The sequence below is a fragment of the Pocillopora verrucosa genome, chromosome 11 (genome assembly GCF_036669915.1).
Source record: "Pocillopora verrucosa isolate sample1 chromosome 11, ASM3666991v2, whole genome shotgun sequence".
Taxonomy (NCBI): Eukaryota; Metazoa; Cnidaria; class Anthozoa; order Scleractinia; family Pocilloporidae; genus Pocillopora; species Pocillopora verrucosa.
In genome coordinates, this window is record NC_089322.1 from 18,006,885 (window position 1) to 18,028,602 (window position 21,718).

At 38.1% G+C, this 21,718-nt stretch overlaps 2 protein-coding genes across 2 annotated transcripts in view; one reads left to right on the plus strand and one right to left on the minus strand.

The window, feature by feature from the left end:
- Positions 1 to 8,519, minus strand: part of LOC131777200 (cilia- and flagella-associated protein 54) — a 38,495-nt gene extending 29,976 nt beyond the window's left edge. The window contains exons 1-10 of the mRNA XM_059093433.2: positions 8,350 to 8,519; positions 7,972 to 8,101; positions 7,431 to 7,536; positions 6,778 to 6,936; positions 6,117 to 6,185; positions 3,438 to 3,540; positions 2,983 to 3,041; positions 1,954 to 2,313; positions 1,135 to 1,432; positions 261 to 515 (exon numbers count right to left, since the gene is read on the minus strand). Of these exons, the coding sequence (XP_058949416.2) occupies positions 261 to 515; positions 1,135 to 1,432; positions 1,954 to 2,313; positions 2,983 to 3,041; positions 3,438 to 3,540; positions 6,117 to 6,185; positions 6,778 to 6,936; positions 7,431 to 7,536; positions 7,972 to 8,101; positions 8,350 to 8,452 (1,642 nt within the window). The 5' untranslated portion in view covers positions 8,453 to 8,519. The remainder of the gene's footprint in view (positions 1 to 260; positions 516 to 1,134; positions 1,433 to 1,953; positions 2,314 to 2,982; positions 3,042 to 3,437; positions 3,541 to 6,116; positions 6,186 to 6,777; positions 6,937 to 7,430; positions 7,537 to 7,971; positions 8,102 to 8,349) is intronic.
- A 1,170-nt stretch (positions 8,520 to 9,689) lies between these two features.
- On the plus strand, positions 9,690 to 19,333 carry LOC131777216 (uncharacterized). Its single transcript, XM_059093450.2, has 9 exons — positions 9,690 to 9,883; positions 10,696 to 10,959; positions 12,929 to 13,802; positions 14,216 to 14,384; positions 15,051 to 15,303; positions 16,128 to 16,355; positions 16,612 to 16,851; positions 17,323 to 17,523; positions 17,985 to 19,333. Exons 3-9 carry the CDS (start codon positions 12,929 to 12,931, stop codon positions 18,348 to 18,350), a joined length of 2,331 nt encoding a protein of 776 aa, XP_058949433.2. The 5' UTR covers positions 9,690 to 9,883; positions 10,696 to 10,959; the 3' UTR covers positions 18,351 to 19,333.
- Positions 19,334 to 21,718: the final 2,385 nt, after the last annotated feature.

Below are 21,718 nucleotides of genomic sequence, written 5' to 3' on the forward strand. Positions count from 1 at the left end.
GTCCGCATCAAATTTTAACCCCTGTGATGACGAATATCGTTTTCGATAAGAGTACAGACCACACTAAACCACTGTCGATTTGCTTTTTACCACAATATTGACGTCAGATAAAACGATTCTTTCGGCGCCTGACCATTGCATGACACGTTGACCCGTGCTGCGTTGTCTTTAGTCTCCTCGACAACAGCAAATTGGCCACTCAGATTGTAACATTACTGCCAATTGCGGTAAAAACAACAAATATTTCTACACACACTAACCATGCGCATGAGGCCCTGTTTCACCCTCGTCTGCCTGTGCAGGTGTTTTCTTTGTTTTTTTAACAGTATTGTAAAACGGCTCCAGCGCCAGCATGAGCTGCAGTGTTTTGATATCCACCAGACTGTTAATATCACTCTGCTCCTGTAAAAGCTGAAGGGTTGGTTCAATCAGCTGTCCAAATGGTTCCCAGTGTTCATAACTGAATGCATGCTTGACAAATTTGACCAGAGCAGGGAGGGGTACACCATTCTCACCTGGAAGGGAAAACGAGATGGTGAAGGTTTCTTTTTTTGCATTGTTACGATGCACCCTTTGAAAAGAAGTGAGTCTGAAACTCGTAAATAACTGTTCCTGTATGTGTAGAGAATTGTTGATGACGCATTTGTGAACAAGGTGAGAGAGGCGATGATGAGGAGTGATGAGGGAAGGATTCCAGGATATGAGGGAAGGGAAAGCATTGGTAAAGAGGAACAATGAAGAACAGTGGAGGAGAGAAGAGAAGGACTGGTGACAGAAGGAGGAAGGGTTACAAGCGAGAGTGAGAAAAGAAGGAGGAAAAAGAGGCACAAAAGAACTGACAAGAGCTGGAGAGGGAGGAGAAGATGAAAACACAAGTACAGATTAAATTACAATGAATTTAATATTAAACATGACCCTTAAAACGAATGAAATGATAATATTGGGTTACCACAACCTCCAACTGTACACAGGTGATGACTGATGATCATAATCACGATGGAAATGAAAAGCTGACAAGATGATGAGAAGGTGAAAACATAAAAGAAAAGGAGTTCAACCAAAAGGCAGAAAACAGGAAAACAGGAGAGAACAAGAAAGTTGAGGAGGAAAAGATGAACAAGATTTCACGTTTACCTTTGGCCACAAGCTCCATGATAGAGGTGTTCTGCAACTCCCACACAGAAGGATGAATTACTCCGTCATGTTTCAATGCCTGTTTTATTCCTCCACCGCCAGCAATTATCTCCATTCCTGCAAAGAACAGCTCAGCACACACATCTATGGCTGTGTCTTCTGCGTCAGGAGTTGGTGCTTCGCAGTGAAGTGTACGTCTGTATGTCTCACTAAGGGCCTCTAATATGGCCAAAAATTTGGCAGCTGTACCCTGAAGGTCTGTCATGAGACGTTCAGTTGGAGTCCGTGGCCATGCATGCTGGAGAGGAAAAAAAAAGGTTTGTTTGTCTCATTACAGGATAAATAAATCGTGAGTTCAACAAGTTAATTAAAGATGTATAAAATATTGGATTGAAAGGTTAGCTAGTCCCTACATCTGGGCAGTTAGCAAAACCGCAAAACTCTAAAACAAAATTTATCATTTTTCAAATAGTCACTCTTAATCCCCACAGTATCAACAAAAGCTTTTCGTTCAATAAATTTATTCTTATTTTTCTCTGTACCATGTTCCCACTGATCGCGTAGCTCTATTTTCTGCATGATAACACGCACACAAACCACAACTCGTTCATTAGCTCTAACGAAGGGCTAACACTTGGAACGTCAGCTTTGAAACTCTTTACTATGGCCAATTTATGTTTTCAACTCAGTTGATAACTAAATTATCTCACTTCACATAGTTACATACATAGAATACATACAAACATACGTATGAACATGTACGCACTAACGCAGCTGAACATGTACCTATCAAAGTATCCCCCTAATACTATTACTTACATGAGCAAAATCCTTGAGGTTAGGTTTTGTCTTTGGACGCAAAAGACCTTTCGGTCTTTTACGAGTCTCAAACACCACCCTCTTGAATATCATGACTTGCATCTTTGTCTTGGCTTGTCGAAATGCTGCTTCACTCTCTGGAGTGGCCTCTGACGTACTCATCTTTTCAATTTCCTGCAGCTCATTCACCTTGCCCAAGCCTCTTTTAGCAAATGCTTCCGCATGCATGGGTACTTTGAGATCAAAGTAACACTGGCAGACAGCAGTGTACAGGGTGCTACGCCATGTTAGGTACTTGACAGTGAGGAGAGGAACAGATGATTCTAAGCACATGCAAGCCCAGAGAAGGAACTCTAAAGCCTTCAAAAAGAAAAAAAAAATGGATTCAAACCACTTGATGGTAAAGTGATACAGTTTGTCATGACAAATTTAAACCTTCCATCACCCTTACAAATCTTTTAGAATTTAATGACCCAACAGTAGCTCACATGTAGAACAGCATTTTTTTTCTAAAAGACACACCCCAATTTCAGCACTAACTTTCCACCTGAAGACAGAATTTTCTTGAAAAAACCATGTGCCTTATAACTGAGAAACTACAGTACTACATATAAACATATATATCAGTAGCCAGGAGGGTTATAAGTTTCTCAATTTAAGAGATAACTATATTTTAGGCTGGACCTAAAAGAGGAAAAATAGTAGATTGCTTTTACACTGGATGGTAACAAGTTCCAAAGTTCAACAGTGCAGCTGTGTTCATGTAAAATAAAAAAAAAATGGTTCCTCACAATCATAATGATCATTACATTTACACATCTGTTGATTATATTGAGCTGCTATCATCAACAGCAAACTATCAGACATGTTGCCATGAAAGAGTTTGTATTGATTACATGTAAAACAAAGTGTCATTAAACCAACAAAAAAATATTACACCAAATTGATGCAATTCCAAAATAAATTTGGGACTCAGTTGAATATTTCTGTTTATTACAATTTTATGTGTAGTTGTGGTTGATTTCTAACCTTGCTGCTGTGTCCACAAGCCATTAGATGTCTGCAGATGGAGTAAATATGCACAGTACCTGATAAAAAAGAATAAATCCACAGTCATATCAATGTTGAGAAATTTAAAGAAACGACAGCAATCTACTGTTCAATTTGCTCTTAAATTTAGTTACCAAGCCACAAATTGATCATTTTTTAAGATTTTGTCTTTTTTCCATTAAGAAAGACATGAAAAATCTAGTGTATTGCTAAACTTATGCCATCACTGTACAAGTACATTTCAACTCACATAACAATCAAGCTTTAGCAAAATAATTTTCACAATTCTGTGCTGTAACATGTGGAAAAAGTGAACCATACATTGCAATCAGAGGGGAAATTTGCTAGAGCTTATAATAATGTAACTTACATGTAAGTAATACTATGTGGCAATGTTAAGCCACTGCTAGCAAGAACAGAAAATTTCTGCTTACCATTGAAGACCAGCCAACACAATTCTTCTTTACGTAAGGAGGTTTGAGTAGTCAATCGTAGAACTTTTAATGCAGCCACACACTGAGAAACTATATCAGGATTCTAAATTGAAGCATGAAGAGGGTAGTCAATATTATCATAGTTCAGAGCATGTTAACCCTTCAACTCCCATGAGTGACCAAGACAGAATTTCTCCTTACAATATCAATACAATATCAAGCAGACAAGTGATGAAAATAAAGAAAAGTAGCAATTAGTTGATCCAATATTAAACTCTCTGAACTAACATTATAAGAATTGTATGGTTGACAGTAAGGAGAATTACAAATTTGATCCAGGAGTTAAAGGGTTAATGATAATGATTATGAAGCATGCTAGATTTTTAATGTAATTATAAGAATTCTTAGGTTTTTGGACTTGACCTTCCAGTATATGAACAGAAGTCAAAAGATTGCATGAGCACCCTCACTGAGCACTTGACATCGTACACAGTTGTGATTATCCTCAATTACTGAATTTGATAATCAACCTTCTCAACTATCTTTGTTAATTATATAATACTACTGTAGTAAAGTAAAATTCAAGTCTTGCATAACCAACATCTCTAGTAGTTCTTTCTGTATGCTCTGTTTTTTCCTTCCTATATATGGCAATTACAATTAGTCATTTTTTAACTTCCAGTGTACAGTCATATAGCAAAGTCACAGAACACACCTAACAAATGACACATGGTGTTCACATTTTTGTCAAATACAAATTAATTGGCTTCTTATTCTCAACACAATAATTGCTATTATATTTTATATAATAAGCTCAGTTATACACGCATTCTGATTGGTTCTCACTTATGACCTATTGGAGGACAGACGAATAGATGACGTCATCATTAAAACCTTTTTTAATTCTTTATAATATAAAACAAATAGATTCCAAGTTGCTGTGCGTCTGTTCAGTAATAGATCACAGAGGACGTCAAAATGTGGTAAGAACATCAGTGCCACTTTTTTGCTCTTACCACATTTTGACGTTCTCTGTGATTTATTACTGAACAGACACTCGGCAACTTGGATTCTATTTGTTAAATAGAGTCAAATTATGTGCAGAGTGTTCAAAATTGACCACTGACTACCAACCACATATTAACATATGTACAATTCAATACCAAACTTATCTCCCAGTAAGAAGTGACCAAGTATTTGAGCAGCCGTTTTAACAACTAATGAAAACATCAGTTGTCAAAATGGCGTCTGGAATACCTGACTAGCATTTCTTCTCAGGATTTGGCTGCCAAACTTAAATTTAAGTTAAAAACCGGTCCTTTAACTCCCATGAGTGACCAAGGTAGAATTTCTCCTTACAATATCAATACAATATTGAGCAGACAAGTGATGAGAATAAAGAAAAATATAAATTAAAGATTTTAAGTTGATCAAAGACCAAATTCTCAGAACTAACATTATAAGAATTGTAAAACAGACAGTAAGGAGAATTACTAATAAGATCTCAGGAGTGAAAGGGTTAATTTGTAGCTGCAGTGATATCTGGATTAGTCCCAGTTTCTCTTCCTGTGGTTTAATTCCTGACTAGGCACATGTTCAAAACTACTTTCTCAGAATAGTAATTAACCATTTTAAGTCCCTCTAATGACCTAGAAAGAATTTCTCCTTACACTATCGATATGATGTCAAGCAGAAAAGTAATGAGAATAAAGAAAAATATCAATTAGGGGATTGGTTGATCCAACTCCAAATTCTCCAAACTAACATCACATAACTTGTTTGGCTGACAGTAAGGAGAATTACAAATGAAATCTTGGGAGTTTAAGGGTTAATGCAATTCATACTAAGTAGTTCAAGTGTTCAAAGAAGAGAGAATAAGCATTTAGTAATCCTTCCACCCTTTAACTCCTAGAAGTAATTAATGTGTAACTTCTCCTAAGAGTATCCCTACATCATCCCAACTTACAGCTAAAGAGAATACATTAACTTATCAGGCAGAAGACATTATCTTGATTGAACTACAAATTCTCACAAGTAATTAACAAGGTAATATGTAGTCACAAGAGGGGAGAATTGATGATCAGATCGTGGGAGTTAAAGGGTTAAACCCTAACATCAGTATGCATAATTTGTGATTAAAAATAGTTTTTCTATGGTGCTGACAAGGAAAATTTGTTTAACAATCAAAAGCTTCTTTACTTTGTGATCATTTCCTTGATTCTCGTGACTTAAATATTAATGGATCAGGGGTGATCACATCAGGAGAAATTAGATGCTGGTCACTCTTAGGGATCAAATGGTTGACAACATAATTACACCTAAAAATATGCAATTTTGGAAATTATTTCATATGAATATAGATATTAAAAACATTTAAATGGTTACATCATATTTAACATAGACTATGACTTATAATTTTATTAAAAGTATAAGATAACATGTTAAAGTAATATCTACAAATATTTTCTAGAAAGGTATGTGTTAAGTTCCCTAAAAATTCCTAAGTTGCAAGATGGCGGCATGGATCCACATAACTGGATAAAAGATTCTTTAAAGCACTAAGTAGTTTTCCAATTCAAAAGGGCTTCCCTGTCATTGTTACCTTGCAAGCTACAGTGTGCTTGCCACTAATAGTTGGTAAAATGAAAAGGTGCACAATTGTACATCAGTTAACAGTACCTGCAGTTTTGGGTCCTCAGCAGTGTTCACATGATAAAAACAAATAGCTTCACCAAGAGCCGATCGCAGCTGTTAAAAATTATATTTAGTTTAAAATTTTGCAACAACAACAATTATGAACACTTTTTTTATCTCTTTCTTACGATATACTGTAAAACAAAAACACAGAATTAAATTTAAGTAATGTTTCTCAGGACTAATAATGTAAAGCCAGCTGAGCTACAGAAATGGTAACTATTGTAAATAATGGGAAATCATCCTATAACCCATAAGACCCTATGCACAGTGTTACATTTTTTTATATTTTTTTATAGGTGTTTTCTTGCGTTAATTTAGGGCCAAGTACCTTTGAGCTGTAATGTATTAGAAATAATTATTAAAAGAATGGGTGTTAAATAACTGGACCATGGAATATAGAAAGAGCAAGGTGATAAAAATGCACTTCTCTCCATGACAGAAAAATAATTAGCTCCTGCTTGTGAAAAAATTATCTGCCTGGATAAAACAATTGCTCAGGTTGTTGAAATTCAGCTAGAAAATTCTGTATAACAGATGTAGAATTTTGTAATCCATGATGCCTTTCAGGCTTAATACATGTATATGACAAGTGAAAGACTTTATCAGAATTGGGATTATATAACTAAACAAGTATTTCACTTACCACCATTGTAGCAGAAGCCAGATTGTCAAGACCATTTGGCAAATGCATCTTGTAAAATTTATCTGCATCCAGCTCTGCAGTCTCACTAAGTGTGAGATTCCTCTGAACATGTTTAGCCAGATATCTTCCATAGCAGTGAAACTGCGCAAGTTTGTATTCCTTCAGGATGTTAGAATATGTACAAATTAAGGCTGGTAAAAAAGTACATTGAAGAATCATAATTGTCACAAACTTTCCACCCGATCTTGTTATTTGTTTTTTTTTTCAGTATAAAACTGCTGGAATACTGAAGATGTGGCTCAAATTGTTCAGTGTCTTAAAAAGAAGTTAAGGGCTTTCATTAATTCTCAGATTTTTTCACTTACCACCCTTCAAAGAAAACCAAAGTTGACACAAACATAATTACATGACAAATATTGAGGTAATAATATTATACACACAGTTATGCCTTCCATGAAAAATGAGAAAAGTAAACTGCCAAAAATTTTAACAACTCCAACTTTTCAAGTATGTCACTACAAAAAAAAATTTAAAAAAAACACTTGCTAAAGTAAGGAATTAAGTTGGTCAATCCTGTTTCTACAAACATGAAAAGTATGCAGACATAGACAAACATGTGACTTTTTCATAAGACTGCAATGCAATTTGTTTACCTTGACAGAGAAAAGGAAATCTCCAGTGTTTAAAAGCTTCTCTTGATAGTAAGATTGCGGTAAACGGCTCTCATATGTGTTCCACATGGAAAACAATGTGTTTGACCTTTCCGTGAATTGATACAAGGAAAGAAAAATTACTACAAAATAGTGGATCCTCAAATGTTACTACGCAAAAATACATCAAACACTTTTTCGTGATCATTCTGACATCTTAAGAGGAATATATATCAAGGCATTATGCACAATTATATTTGATGTTATGATTCCAAAGACAGATCAGTACTGTAACGTTGTTTCACAGTTTTATATATACATCCTCAAACTGGTTGAAAATGAAAGTCAAAACAATTATCAATAGTCAATACAGTTTTGAATTCAAACACAAGATTCTTAGGACAGTGGTAGGCAGAGAAATTTGCAGAGATCATTTAACAGAATAAACTTTCAGGTGGATGCAAAAGTTCAACGCAAAAATCAAAAGACAAACAAAACACGCCAAACATTTACGTTGTACATATACAGCTATACATGTACATACCCTCTTGCCAGAGGTTCTTCGTCATTCTTCTTGGTCTTCAGTCCTGGTTCGGATTTCTTTTTAATGTATTTAATAAATCTTGAAAGTTCTTGCTCAAATGCTACCAATACTGGACTGATTTGTTTGAGATCTAGACATGACAAACATGAATTCCTAATAAATTTATTTTCTGCTAGTGTCCACTCCTCAGTTATAACATGAAGACAACATTTTGACGAGCTATCCTCTGTTTCCTCTATGTAGTAAGTACTACGGCACCTTTTTGTAGCAAACTGTATAAAAGGGTCTTTTAACGTTCAACTGTGTTAACAGGAAATGTAAAGAACAGTACAAGACTGAAAATAATTTTCGATCACCCAAAACGCTATCGAAGCTTACCGCCATTTGTTGTTCCATTAGATTGCAAACCATTTCTTCCGTTTCCACCGACGAAAGACGTATTCAAGTCTACCACGCTTTTTCCTGAAGTAGACAGCTCCATATTAAACCAAGATCGCCCTTATCAAGCTTGATTAACAGCTGAGTTTTGAATGTTGACAAGACGCCATTTTGAAATACAGAGCCCGTCTCCAAGGACAAAGTAACCTCGCCTGATCCTCAATCCTTGGAGCCGCTTAGTGTCCACTGCACCGCCCGCGGTCATTCCGTAACAAGAAGGTCCTGGAAGATAGATTGGCACAATGAATTATATTAAATATTTTTATCAATCTATATATTTTCTTTTTTGGCACAGTAAAGAGTTTGAATTACGTCCCGGAAATGATCACTCGAGAATGGCGCTTGCCGTCAAAGGAGGAAACACTCAAAAAAGCACAACTAAATTAATGACCAAGTTTGGATGTACTTCAGGAAAATTTTCCTCCAAATGTTTACTCTTAAAACCCTGAGAGTGACTAGCATTAAATTTCTTCTTACATTATCACCGCTGAATCACACGTTGAGATCTTGAGAATAAAGGAAATGATCACCGACAGAAGAAGCTTTTGATTGTTAAACAAATTCTCCTTGTCAGCACCTTAAGAAATTTATTAAGGCCAGTATGGAGAATATGCATACTGATGTTAAGGTGTAAAGTGTCAATAATGAGGATATATCCTCGATTCCAAATGCAAAATTCTGATTGGCTTTTTTCTATTCCAAGTAATAGGCTTCGGGAAAAAGTGGACACAAAAAAACAAAATATAAAAACAAAAAAATATATCAATCTACTTCACAGCCTCAACAGTTTTGCCTTGATTCTCGGATATGCCCATGTTTTTGAACTGTCATACAGTTAACCTTTAGCTCCCACAAGTAATAAACATGAAACTTCTCTCAAATTTATCAGGTAAAAGCTGCTATCTTGATCTAACACCAAGTTCTCATAACTAATTTGCAAGGAAATTTTGAGCAGCTAGAGGGGAGTGTAAACAATCAGATCTTGGGAGTTAAAGGGTTAATCTTCTATTGGATCATTCTATCAGCTGTCAAATGCACGAGCTACCGAGCGGAAGTCGCCGGTATAATTTTAAGCGAAATTGGCATCGATAAACAGCCTTTAAGTAGGATTTGAACATGTTATTTCATGGTATAAGCCTTATTGGAAAATCTCATTACGATTTCAGGTGATAAAAAAATTGAAAGTTCATTTTATCGCCAATTAAGATCTGCCTTTGACGTCATAGTCTTTTTTCTCCCGGAAAAGGTTAAGTGATACTCTCAATCAAATATGGCAGAGTCACGGCGTCAAAATACCATAATATAGCTGTACACCCAAGCTAAAAAGATAAAAGCGACCCCAGGACAAATAATACGTTTTTTCCTTTTCTGAATAAATATTGTGCTAAGATTACTCGACGTATAAAGTGCTCTTTAACAAGAAGAAGTTCTTATTAATGTCTTGCGGATATCTACGGTTTATCTCGGACCGACGGTGAGTACTTCATAAAACTGTAAATAAATTGTTTCAGTTTTTGCCCCATGACACCGAATCTTTGTGTATTTAATCGCCGTTTTCCATCTCAACAATGATTTAACCGCTAGCTAAATTGGAAATCGACAGGCGACATCAAATATAGGAGATTTGAATCGCTAAAAATTGCTCACGTAAAACTTGTATGTTTATCGAAATTTAATAACATCGTTCACTCTTCTCGAACGATGTAAATATTTCCAATTGTTTTTTGTCCAATACAATTCTTTTGCAATAAATAATTGTTATTTACACCTTTATAAACATGGTTTTTTTATTTTCAATTAATTTCAACCCGCAAAAAAACCTAAGGGAAAAACTTTGCATAAAATGATTAACAGATTGTATATAAAAACTTTTACTTCGCATGCAGACGCTACAAAATTTTAACCCACAGAGGAAATGTCACTCCATTTGAAAATTTGTCCCACAGAAATTGTAACATTGAGATCAGTGAGATCAGCCTACCGGCCCGGCTGTGAATTTAGATAAAGTGTAACCTCTTTTGAATCAAATTGGCAAACATTTTGCGCTTCCGTCCCGAAAAATCGGCTCGGGTCGGCGTGAAAACAATGACGCAGTGTGCCTCTCGGCCAAGAGTGTTGAAATCAGTTTCATCTCTCAATAAAAGAGATAATTGGAAGCAAAGAAGTTGAAAGCGTCGATTTCTTTTATCACGACTACTGTACGCTATTACTTTATGATAATGAGCAACCGGTTTTAAAAATCAATTAGCATAAGTTATTTGGTGTTAACTTTGTTTAAATCAATAGTATCACACAACGAAATCAGAGCGAGCAGCTCAAAGCAAACAGGCCAAAGTGCACAGCCCTAATGATGAGCTCAGTGTAACACACGCGCACAGAACTCTAGAACCTGTCACAGCTACGTGGTAAAGACCTGCCCGGTGAAATTCTTTATCAAGGGGTAACAGGACAGCATCCGGAAATCGTGGAATAAAACGAACGTTTCTTCAACTTAATATCTCAGGCCCCATTACATAATTCCGTCGTCAAGCTACGAGTTGAGAATCGAAGGTAAGCTGTATGTAGTAACTCGTTTGTTTTCTTTAGCCATTAGGCGATCGGACGATATGTAATTTTTTGCAGCTTGCCCTTCCATTGACAAAGGCCTGTCTTTGAACACAGCTACTCTGTCTTAACGGCTCTTAAAAGTTTGCTTTCGACCCCATTTTGCCACTCAAGAACGGTGCAGCTTGATACAAAGTTATTTCGGGGCATCACTTACAAATTCCAGATCAACGTTGAAAAGAACCGATAGCAATTTATTAGGCATTGTTCTAAACTCGTACATGAAAAATTCTCTGAATTCTGTAAATGAATCTACAATACCGGTATATGTTTATGATTTAATTTAAGCGAAAATATTTTGTGGGAAACGAAGACCAAAATTTTGTAACCCTGTCTGAAAGAAACTGTAAACAAACAGCGCAATAACAAACCCATTCGTCTCACACATGGAATCTATTCCGGAACGAAATGGGTTCCGTACGAACACCTTGACAGAGACGTGATGTAATTTTAATCACAAGTGTTGGTAAAAATGCAGATATGCCTTTTGTTTTTCGAGGAACTTTGCTTGAAAGTAGCAGATCAGATCAGAACGAGTTAACTAAGCTGATCTAGGAGATGATTAGCAGAACTGGAAATGAAATTTGTTGTGATAAAAATCAAATTTGTGCATTGCGGTTCTTTTGGGATTTCATTTGCGTAATTCCGCACTCATGTAATAGAATTTTTGGGTGCCTCATATTAGACGGGGATTTCTATCATCTAATAGACCCTCAGGGAAAGAAGAAAATTGAATTTTGCTTACAATGTTACATTTGCCGATATTTTTATTCTCAGATGTTTATACAAGCTGAGAATTTTTATTCTGCCAAATCGTTTATCTACCAAATGTTGGCGGGTTACTATTATTGCTGGTGAGCGCATTATTCGTGCCGGCAGCTTGCACGGCAATCTGCAAGATGACAGAAATCTGGTATGAAGGTATCGATGGTATCAGAGTTTTTTATTATTTTTTGTGTATAAATTTGAAACTTCAGAAATTTTTGCTTTGTTAACAAAGAATGAAATTAGGCTATAAAACGTTCGCGGGCAGAAACGTAATTTGGGCCCCGCCGGGGCTCAGAGTCATTTTAGCCCGAGCCACCAGCGGAGGGTCAAATAACTCTAAGGAGGGCGCAACTCATTCATATCTATGCCCAAGAAAATAAGCCGTACTACTATTATTAATTATTATCAATTTGGATAGCAATGAGAGGATAAAAACTCAACAGAACAATATAAACAATCACGCGGGCATGCAAGCTGGCTAAATACTTTTTAGCCCGCCAAAATCTCCACGTTAGCCCGCAAAATGCGCCACAATGCCCGGGAAAGTGACGATATTGCCAATATTACCTATGTTTCGTTTCAAAATCATTTGCTCTTATCTCTCTCTTGAAAGGAGAGTTACTCATGACACTACGAAAACATTTTCATTTCCGCGTGGCTTCCGCGTTGTAAACTAAAATCAAAGTAATAATAGCGATTACTTCACACAAAAAATAATCAGTGTCAGAGGGACCCGATGAGGATTTGAGTATAATCATGTAAACGGCCTCGATCGGGGAAAAGTGTGATTACTTCTAACCTATTTTTATCTGTGCATCTAATTGGTTGAAAAGGTGCTGCGAGTTTTTTTTTTTTTAGAAAAATGCAGTTCTGGTTTACTTGGTTACTTAGTTGAAAATGGTTCTTCACGATTAAACTCCTATTAGTAACCAATTCACCATTTCTCCTTACAATGTCAATACAATATCAAGCAGAAAAGTGATGAAAATAAAGAAAAATATCAATAAGGGGATTATTAGTTGATCCAAGAACGAAGTCTTCGAGCTATCATCATACTATTGTATGGAAAACATTTAGGAGGATTAGTAAGGATATCGTAGGAATGAATGGGTTAAACGCCTAAGCGCAGTGTCTACTTTCCATTTAGATGACTTCAAACCGAAGCAAATCCACGTCGTCCTCAGAGAATGGCATGCCGGGATCCCTAGTGTCCACAGTCGCGTTTTTGCCGCACAAGACTGGGAAAGAGAAACAACGCGCCTCAAATTCTAAATCTTGCCTCGTTAAGATTGCTCTTGTGGCCTTGCCAATACTCCTCCTGTTAGCATTGGTTATTGTTCTCGTGATTTTATTGACTAGTGGTGATAAAAGAGACGATCCAAAGACCAACGGTCTTCGTGCTGGTTGTAGCTACTCTGAAGAAGCCAAACGCATTGGTTTGAATGTATACCTCGAAGAACTTTTCCATAAACACTATGAACTAATGCCGGAGAAGATAGGGTCGAAAAGGGAGGTGACTTTCGATGAGATTACGAAACATTATCGACCTTATGATCCAAGTCCGAGTGCTATCAAGAACTTCACCGATGAAGTTCGAAGGTTGTACGAGAAGATGAAAGAGATCATCGGAAAGTCGAATGGATCACGTTTGAAATTACGTGAAAACAAAGCTATGTATGTGGCACAATATTTGCTGAAGCATTCCTTCGACTGGGGTCCTTACGAGCGAGATTATTACACGGGTGACTGGATGTTTGAGCCAAATTTGTATTGTTGGCAGCCAATTTGCGGTGTGCTTCAACACTTTTTTAACGTGATACCCTATTTCAAACCCGGTAATCTCCAACAATTGAAACGGCTTGAAGAACTCTTTAAGAAACACAACGAAACAATTTCACGATACATTGAAAATCTGAAGCTGGGCGTGGCAACTGGAATAGTCCGCTCTGTGGAGTCTTGCAAAGCTGGGATTATTGCGATTAAGAGAAATTATTATCAATTTGCTGTGCACAACGAGACAGGTAAGATTCGAATCACCGAAAGATACTTACTAAGGAGGGACAGTTCGTTCTGATGAGGCAGGTTTTCACTTTGGAGGAAATTGCAGTACTTTTCTTAAACAGAGAGGCAAACGTCTGTCTTCCCGTCTGTCTGTCTATCTGTCTATCTGTCTATCTGTCTGTCTGTCAGTCTGTCAGTCTGTCTGTCTATCTGTCCATCTGTCTGTCTGTCTGACTATCTATCTGTCTGTCTGTCTATCTGTCCATCTGTCTATGTCTGTCTGTCTGTCTGTTTGTCTGTCTGTCATTCAGGCCACTTGTCCTTCCGCCCATTTATCTCTCTCTTCACTTATGTCCGTCTGTATTTTTTATGTCTGTCAGTTTGTTATTAAGTGATCCTGCCTGTTTCTGAAGCAAATCTATTTACTATTCAGGAATTTTCAACGAGCAATTAGGGAAAAAAGTCCTCTCAGAAGGATTCACCTCAAAAATCACGCCCGAAATGAACGCCACGTGGTACGAGACACGAGGAGAAGGCGTATACCAGTCCCTCCGACGATTTCTGTTGGTTTACTTGGGCGAACCGCTGACAAGACTTATACGGTATGGGAAATCAATTGCTCTAAACCTGGTATAATATCCTGTTGGGTTGTCAGAGGGTAATAAAAATTTAATGCCTTCGGGAATCAGATAGATACGTTCGCTCCAGTGCATTTTTTGTGCAAAGTGTGACCATGATTCTCAGCGCCTCAAATTTCATTGGTAGTTGATAACTGAACTGCTACTACGGCCTTTAAGCATCTAAGCATGCGCACTTAAATTCAGTGACAGATTTTAACATCTGACATTATTATCTTGTTAAAATCAAATTTCCAGTGAAAAATTCAATTCAAAATTTCGAGCGTGCTTGCCAGCGTTTGCCGTCTGGTTGAAATTCTCGTTAACCTGAGTCTAATTTTTTTTCTGTGCGAGCGAGCGAGAGTGGTAACTAAAGTAATCACGTCAGCCAATCCGGATTGAGAGCCAACAAGATTTCAGAGTGAATATGCTCACTTAAAAAAGGCGGGAAAATGTAAGTGACCGAGTCGTGATTGCTCTGATTCTGCACTTGATTGGTTAATAAAATGCTGCTGATTTTCTAGACCAATCACAACACCTAATGGCAAAAAACTGAAATCGCCAGATTACCGGCCTCTACCCTCAACTGAATATTGTACTGTAGATATGGTTCCTAACTGATAAACATGTGACATCTCTTACTGATTTTAGATACCTTGAAGAGGAACATATCAAATATTGTTACGATGGTGCAACGGGAATAGCGAAATTACCCTTAAATGCAGTATACGCCGATGGCGTTCGTGATCCATCTCGCCCGACTACTGGAAGCTTACCGAATGGAGACAAATTCAATGCAAGTACTTCGTACAAAAGACTATTGTCATTTTTCACCAGTACCTCCGTTTCTCCAGACGAGTTAACAGCGATGGGTTACAAAAAACTCGAAGCTTTACTCAGCGAGGTATTTAAGTTTGTCTTTGCTGCGAAAGGGAGAGTTATGTGCTTGATTGTGAATCGAAAGGCCCCGCTTTTCACTCTAACAAGATGCACTGTGGTGGATTCTTTGAAACAATAATAATCGTTGAATTATCACGGTACCTTTTCCATCCAGGAGTACAGGGTACCAGCAAACTGTCTGGGGGGGGGGGGGGGGGGGGTATAACCTTTGCAATAAAAATTTTCTTTGAAATAAAGGATCATATTCTGAAAATTATATTTAAAAGATATCGGAATAAAGGCCAGGATCTGCCACGTTTCCTCTTCATACTGCGAGAATGTAGGACACACAAGGTTTCATATTAATGAAACACTTAGTAAAGAAAGTTTTCGAACATTTGGAGTGGACAAAAATCAAGTTTCTATTATAATAATTCGAACCCAAACCAGTTTTGCCCTCACGGCTGAATCCGATAACAAAGCAGTTAAGTTACAAAAAGCAACTCGGCAAGCGAAGCCATACAATATGTTAACTCTTTACACCCTAACAGTATGCATCTTGTCCATGTTGTTCTCTATACATTTACTTAAGGGCTGACAAGGAAAGTTTGTTTAACAATCAACAGCTTAATCTTGAGTTTATGATAATTTCCTTTATTCTCCTGACCTTTATGAGTGGTTTAGAGGCGATTATGTAGAGAGAGACTAGATGATAGTCACCCTTAAGGGCCAGAGCGTTTATTTGAAACTAGTGTCTTGCCCACGGCCCCGATCAGTCAGTGTCGGAAGCGCATGTTTTGTAGATGTAAAAGGGAGGTGCAGCGGTTTATGGATTTCTTTTCGTCAAAGGTAAAGAATCTTGCGAAGCAATATACCGGAATCAAGGACGAAGGCCGGGCTGTCGTCAAGTTCAGGGAAGTTCTCAAATCACGTGACATGTTCTTTAACCGCGATTCTTTCCCCATTAATGAGTCTGGGGATGAAGCATATATGAAATGCACTGACACTGAGGGAGCGCGCGCGTTTTGCCCTATGCGCTGGAAAGCGCTACAGAAGTGGATCAACTACACAAAACACGTATGTAAAACTCTTGTCAATTTCTATTCTCACCGTTACAGTAGAATCTTAGAGGGGCATCAACGTCAGTCAAAAAGAAAAAAAAATTTGTTTATTTCTTTTGGTTTTCAACCGCTTTATTTTGAAAGAAGGGCCAATCTTTTGGGAAATTCTCATTACCATTAAAAATATTTCATTTGATAAAGAATAACCTATTTTCAGAAAAACAACGAGTCTTTGATACTTAAAAGTAGTGTGCTCTACTTCATTCAAAAAGGTTGCTCAAGTTCTGACACCCAAGATAAAAAATCTCTTCTACGATTCCAATTCGAAGAAAACGACACCATCTTGTGGTATTTCTGTAAAAGGCGACTACAAGCCTGGTGTTTGTTTCCATGGTTACGAAATTGGTTGCCCAGCGAGCCAGACACTGCCGTTCTTTATGAACGATTTTGGGCCAAAATACACAGAGTTTACGACGACATCTCATGAACAGCTTCCAGGACATCATTTGGAGGTAAGAGAAGCTACATGGTGTCTGTTTCTTTTATACATTTTATGTGTGTTTTGGTTTTTGTTTTGTGTCCCTGAAATGCGTTGAACTCTGTCTTGAAGATTTATCACTCAAGCAGACAGTCTGCCACTAGCCCTTCCAGCCCTACCTACTTTCTATTGAGAGTCGAAAGAAACCCATTACGCCCTGTGATTGGTATAGAAAACGTACGCCACCCTGTCAGCCATCAGATACAAAAGTAAACCAATCCAGACTAGGTTATCTGCATTTTCCGGCGCCTCATTTGCTCATGGTAGTTATTTCTTCTGTTCCTATCTGCCGTCGTTATTATTTCGGTGGTGGTTCTGCAACATCCACCCAAAATTCAATTTACATCATACCTTAACGCCCCCCTGGATAATTGCCCTCACTTTCCCTTAGTCCATTACGAAAGTGTCCGACAGTCATAATTTGTTACTCACTTTTTAATCTCAGGTCCAAGGTTTTGACGAGAATTTTCAAGATCTTTGTGGGGATGCAATATCCTGGATATCTGCTGAAAACTACATTCCCCCTTTCACCGAAGGATGGGCAACCTATGTCGAACATCCTTTGATGGCCAAAGATACGAATTCCTACATCAATGTATTGGATAAGAACATTTTGTTGCAGAAATATGGGATGATGAAATATCAGGTAACTCATGCGCAAATGACACCTGTATTGTTAGCTATAGTGAGGCAGTGTGGCCTAGCGGTTAGGGAGCTGGACTTGTGCCTGGTGGTCCCAGGCTCAAGCCCTCCATTCTTCTACTTACAAGATTTGTTCTCAGTTGTCTCGTGTTCAACTCCTTGGCTGCACTTTGTATATCTCCAACTATAAATCTTTATGTAAAGCGAACTAGGAAAGAACTGTAAATAAAGTTCAGCGAACTGAATTGATTGAAACCACCAGTAAGAGAAAGACACTCCTCTTTACTTCTTTATGTTTTGTCCGACCATTATTTTTTCTTCGATTGTACAAATACAGACACGCGTTAAAATTCCGTGTTTCTCATTTCGTCTGCTCTTTACTAAATAAGGTAATCACGCATTACACGCTTAACACGGAGCATGCGTAAGGCAGAGGTTAGGTAATCAAAAATTATTTCTTTCCAGATCCTCGCTGCCCTACGATCTGTTTTGGACAGTGGCGTTAATTACCTCGGAATGACGCGCGAGGAGGCCATCAACCTTTACGCGCAGTACGCTTGGGACGAAAGTGACCTGGCCGTCAAGGATATCACGCGGTTCCAAAATACTCCAGCAATTGCCATGAGCTACATGATTGGCCACGAGACGTTCGTCAAATTGAGGCAACAGGCCCAAAGAGAACTGGGAGAGAGTTTCTCGATGAAAGAGTTTCACTACCAAATTCTTCGTCAAGGAGAGATCCCTTTAGAGTACCTGGAGGAACACATTTCGCGTTTCATCAAATGCAAGAAAGGCTCCTCGGAGCGAATTTGTGCAGAAATACTCTCGTGACAATCTATGAGGGGAGCTAACTTTAAAATAGGCTCAAGCAAAAAATACTTTAAACCATAAGAAATAATTTTTTCCAATATGCTTTAAATTCTCCAAACTAACGTTAAGACACACCGACTAAGTTCTGAGGGAGAATTTGCGATTTCCTCTGGGAAATTATTTTGAAATGTTTTCCCTTTGCATGGAAGCAGAAGCATATAACCCTGGTTTCTGAGGAAAGGTAATCAAAGTGTCCAGTGTGAACAAAAATATGATGTCTGTATTACACGGTATTTGCTAAAATACTTGCGTGTTGCAGTTCGTTTAAAAACAATTTTAATACTGGACACTGTGTTAGAAGCTTTGGAATAAAGCCCTGGAGATTCATCGAAGGTAGATTAAAAAAAGCTAGAATATGTTACACAGAGATTCTAAAAATATATAATATAAATTAAAAGACTTAGTGCTGAAGAAACTTAAGAGATCGGTAGACAGATTATAAATGATGCGTTAAAGTCATTCCTAATGGTTGCATGCACAGCTATATTGTAAATAATTACGCGTGTGAACATTGGCGTGCATATCTTAGTTGTTTTAAAAGAACATCGTGGGATTTCGCGGTCGTTCTCGCCCCGCCGGCCGATGTCAAAGTCAACATTTACCCATTCCAAGCAAAAGAGACTGTGGTACTGCGTCGGTGGGAGAGTATAACAATGTAATTTAGTGTTATCAACTGAGTTGATAACGTAAATTGGCCGCCGTAAAGAGTTTCAAAGCTGACGTTTGGAGCGTTATCCCTTCGTCAGAGCGATTGAAGAAGGGCTAACGCTCGAAACGTCAGCCTTGAAACTCTTAACGGTGGCTAATTTACGATATTAACCCACTTGACAATGCTAAATTACTCTTTACTGCATATAATCGTCAACTTAGGTGTTGTAAATACAATAAGCTAATAGTAGATTTCTCTCATTTACTACCAATAAAGGAAAATATGCCAACCTTAATTTGTTAATAACTTGTCTTCCATAAGAAATATCAACATCCCTAAGGTATATCCCGAGGGTTTGTATCATGGCGGGGGCGGGGGCGGGGGCGGGGAATGGGAGGATTAAAACTTCCCGTATCCCCAGCGTACCTCGTCCACTAGCTTTATGACGTACGCGTTCGTCATAAGTTGATACGCCGGTGTGATGGCGGGTGTGCTTGATGTTAAATAGAATTCCTTATATTTTTTTAGAATGCTACGGAGCAAGTATGACCACACATGTTCCGCACACGTTCTGAGCTTGGATCTGGCCGCACGTGATTAAAGCCTTGAATTTTTGTCATAATTTTATCGCCTAAAAATCTCCTCAGTTTCGGTGCACTGTAAGGGCGCAACTAAGATTTTTCATGGGGGGGGGGGGAAAGAGTCACAGTGTGTCAAACAGAGGGTATTCACCAGTTTTCGCCATCTGAATATTTTAGGCTTTTGACTTTGAAAAAAGAGCTCACAAAAGGATCCCTTCCCCTTAACTTCGCCTTTACACTGACAATTAGTACCCATGTAATATAACAGACAGCCTCAACGCGGGAGTTTGTATCTTTCCTCAACGTCTTCCTTAATGCCGGCTGTGATGAAAATAAATGGTGTGCAAAATGCAAGGTATGTTAAGGCTGTGTCATATGCCTCGACCTTATTTCCATCAGTGAAATATGTCCCTCGTGTTTTCAGGAGATTTAATCCGTTCACTTTGGTGACTCGATCCTGGAAGCCTGTTGGAGTGCAGTTAACTTTCGTCTTACAAGAGAGATCCTTTCCAGCAAATTCAGTTCAAAACTTTCATTTCTCACTCTGCCTTGTTTGTCCATGCAACCTTGCGAACCTGTTGATTCTCAGGAGTAATTTCAACGCTGTTTCCTCCTTTCCTTGGAGGAACCTCTCCCTTGGCTTTCCCACCAGAGAAGCTTGAACGATTCAAATCTCCATTTTCTTTACCTAAAGCACTGTGGTCTGTCTTGCTCATCGCAGAAACTTCCTGCGGATAAATTTTAGATTCCCTTGTCTTAGATCTTCTCCTATTTTTCCCACCAGAACCTGAGTGAGATATTTTGCCTTGTACATCTTTACCTAAATGCTTAGTAAGTTTTATCTTGGTTAAGCCTATTGTATAATGTTTGGATGGAGATGTTTGTATGTTCATGTACGTTTTATCCCAAGTGATTTTCTCAGGCATGTTGATGTCAAATCTTTCAGCTTTCTCTTCGCTTTCATGGGGTAAGGTTTGCTCCGGCCCGACCAAAGCACGCGCTTTCGCACTGCTAATCTTTATCTCCCTCTTTCGTTTGCCTGCATGGTTCAAACTTGTAGAATTTCCATTACCATGGACTTGAATAGAGCTTCCACTAACTTCTCTTTCAATGTTATTCTTGAACGCTCCGTTCTCGGCATTATGGTAGGTGTATTGCTCTTCGTTGTATTCACTAGTTCCAAAGGGATCTTTAAGGAACTGCTTGACGGCACATCGGACTCGAGGTAAACGAGTATAGTATATAATCGGGTTAACAGCGCTCGAGAAGTAAGCACAATACCAAGCAATGAATGCAAACCACATTTGAGCCTGGTTCACTTCCTGAAGACCTATCGTAGCAAACACAACGACTGGAATGTGGCAGAATAAATATGCAGCTATTGTAATGAAGATGGTTTTGATGGCTTTTAGGTCCTTTTTAAGTCGAGCCACGGCCTGCGTAGCACATAGGTTCATCACTCCCCTCTGCAAAAAATAAATACTGTTTATGCAACAATTCCTTTTTATGCTATCATGGATAATATTAGTGTCGTACCCACGCCTTCCACGGCCAAGCCTACATTTCAGTGGCAGTTAAACGATAGGATCTGGGTTAGAGATTTGGATGATATAATAAGCTATATTACGCACGCATTTATTATTGGAGGACAGATACATATATGATGTCACTATTGCTTCTTTTTATCATGAGAAAGTCTTGCATAATCATCTAAAGCTACTATTTGGCCAATTCGATTCCTCTTGGTTAATAACAAGATAATACAGATATAGCAGGTAATTTAGTGTTAACAACTGGGTTGAAAACGTAAATTAGCCACCGTAAAGGGTAAAAAAGCTGACGTTTCGAGCGTTAGCCCTTCATCAGAGCGATTAGAGGAATTGTGGGTGGTGTGTGGATTTATATGTAGAAAGTGGAGCTACGCCATTGGTGGGAATATGGTGACGAGAAAACAAGAATAAATTAGTTGAATGAAAAGCGCTCGTTGATTCCGTGGGGATTAAGGGTGCCGATTTGGAATATAAATTTTTGTTCTAGTGTTTTACGGCTTTCCGAACTGCCTTGATGTAGGGAAAGGCCGCATACTGCCATATGCTGTT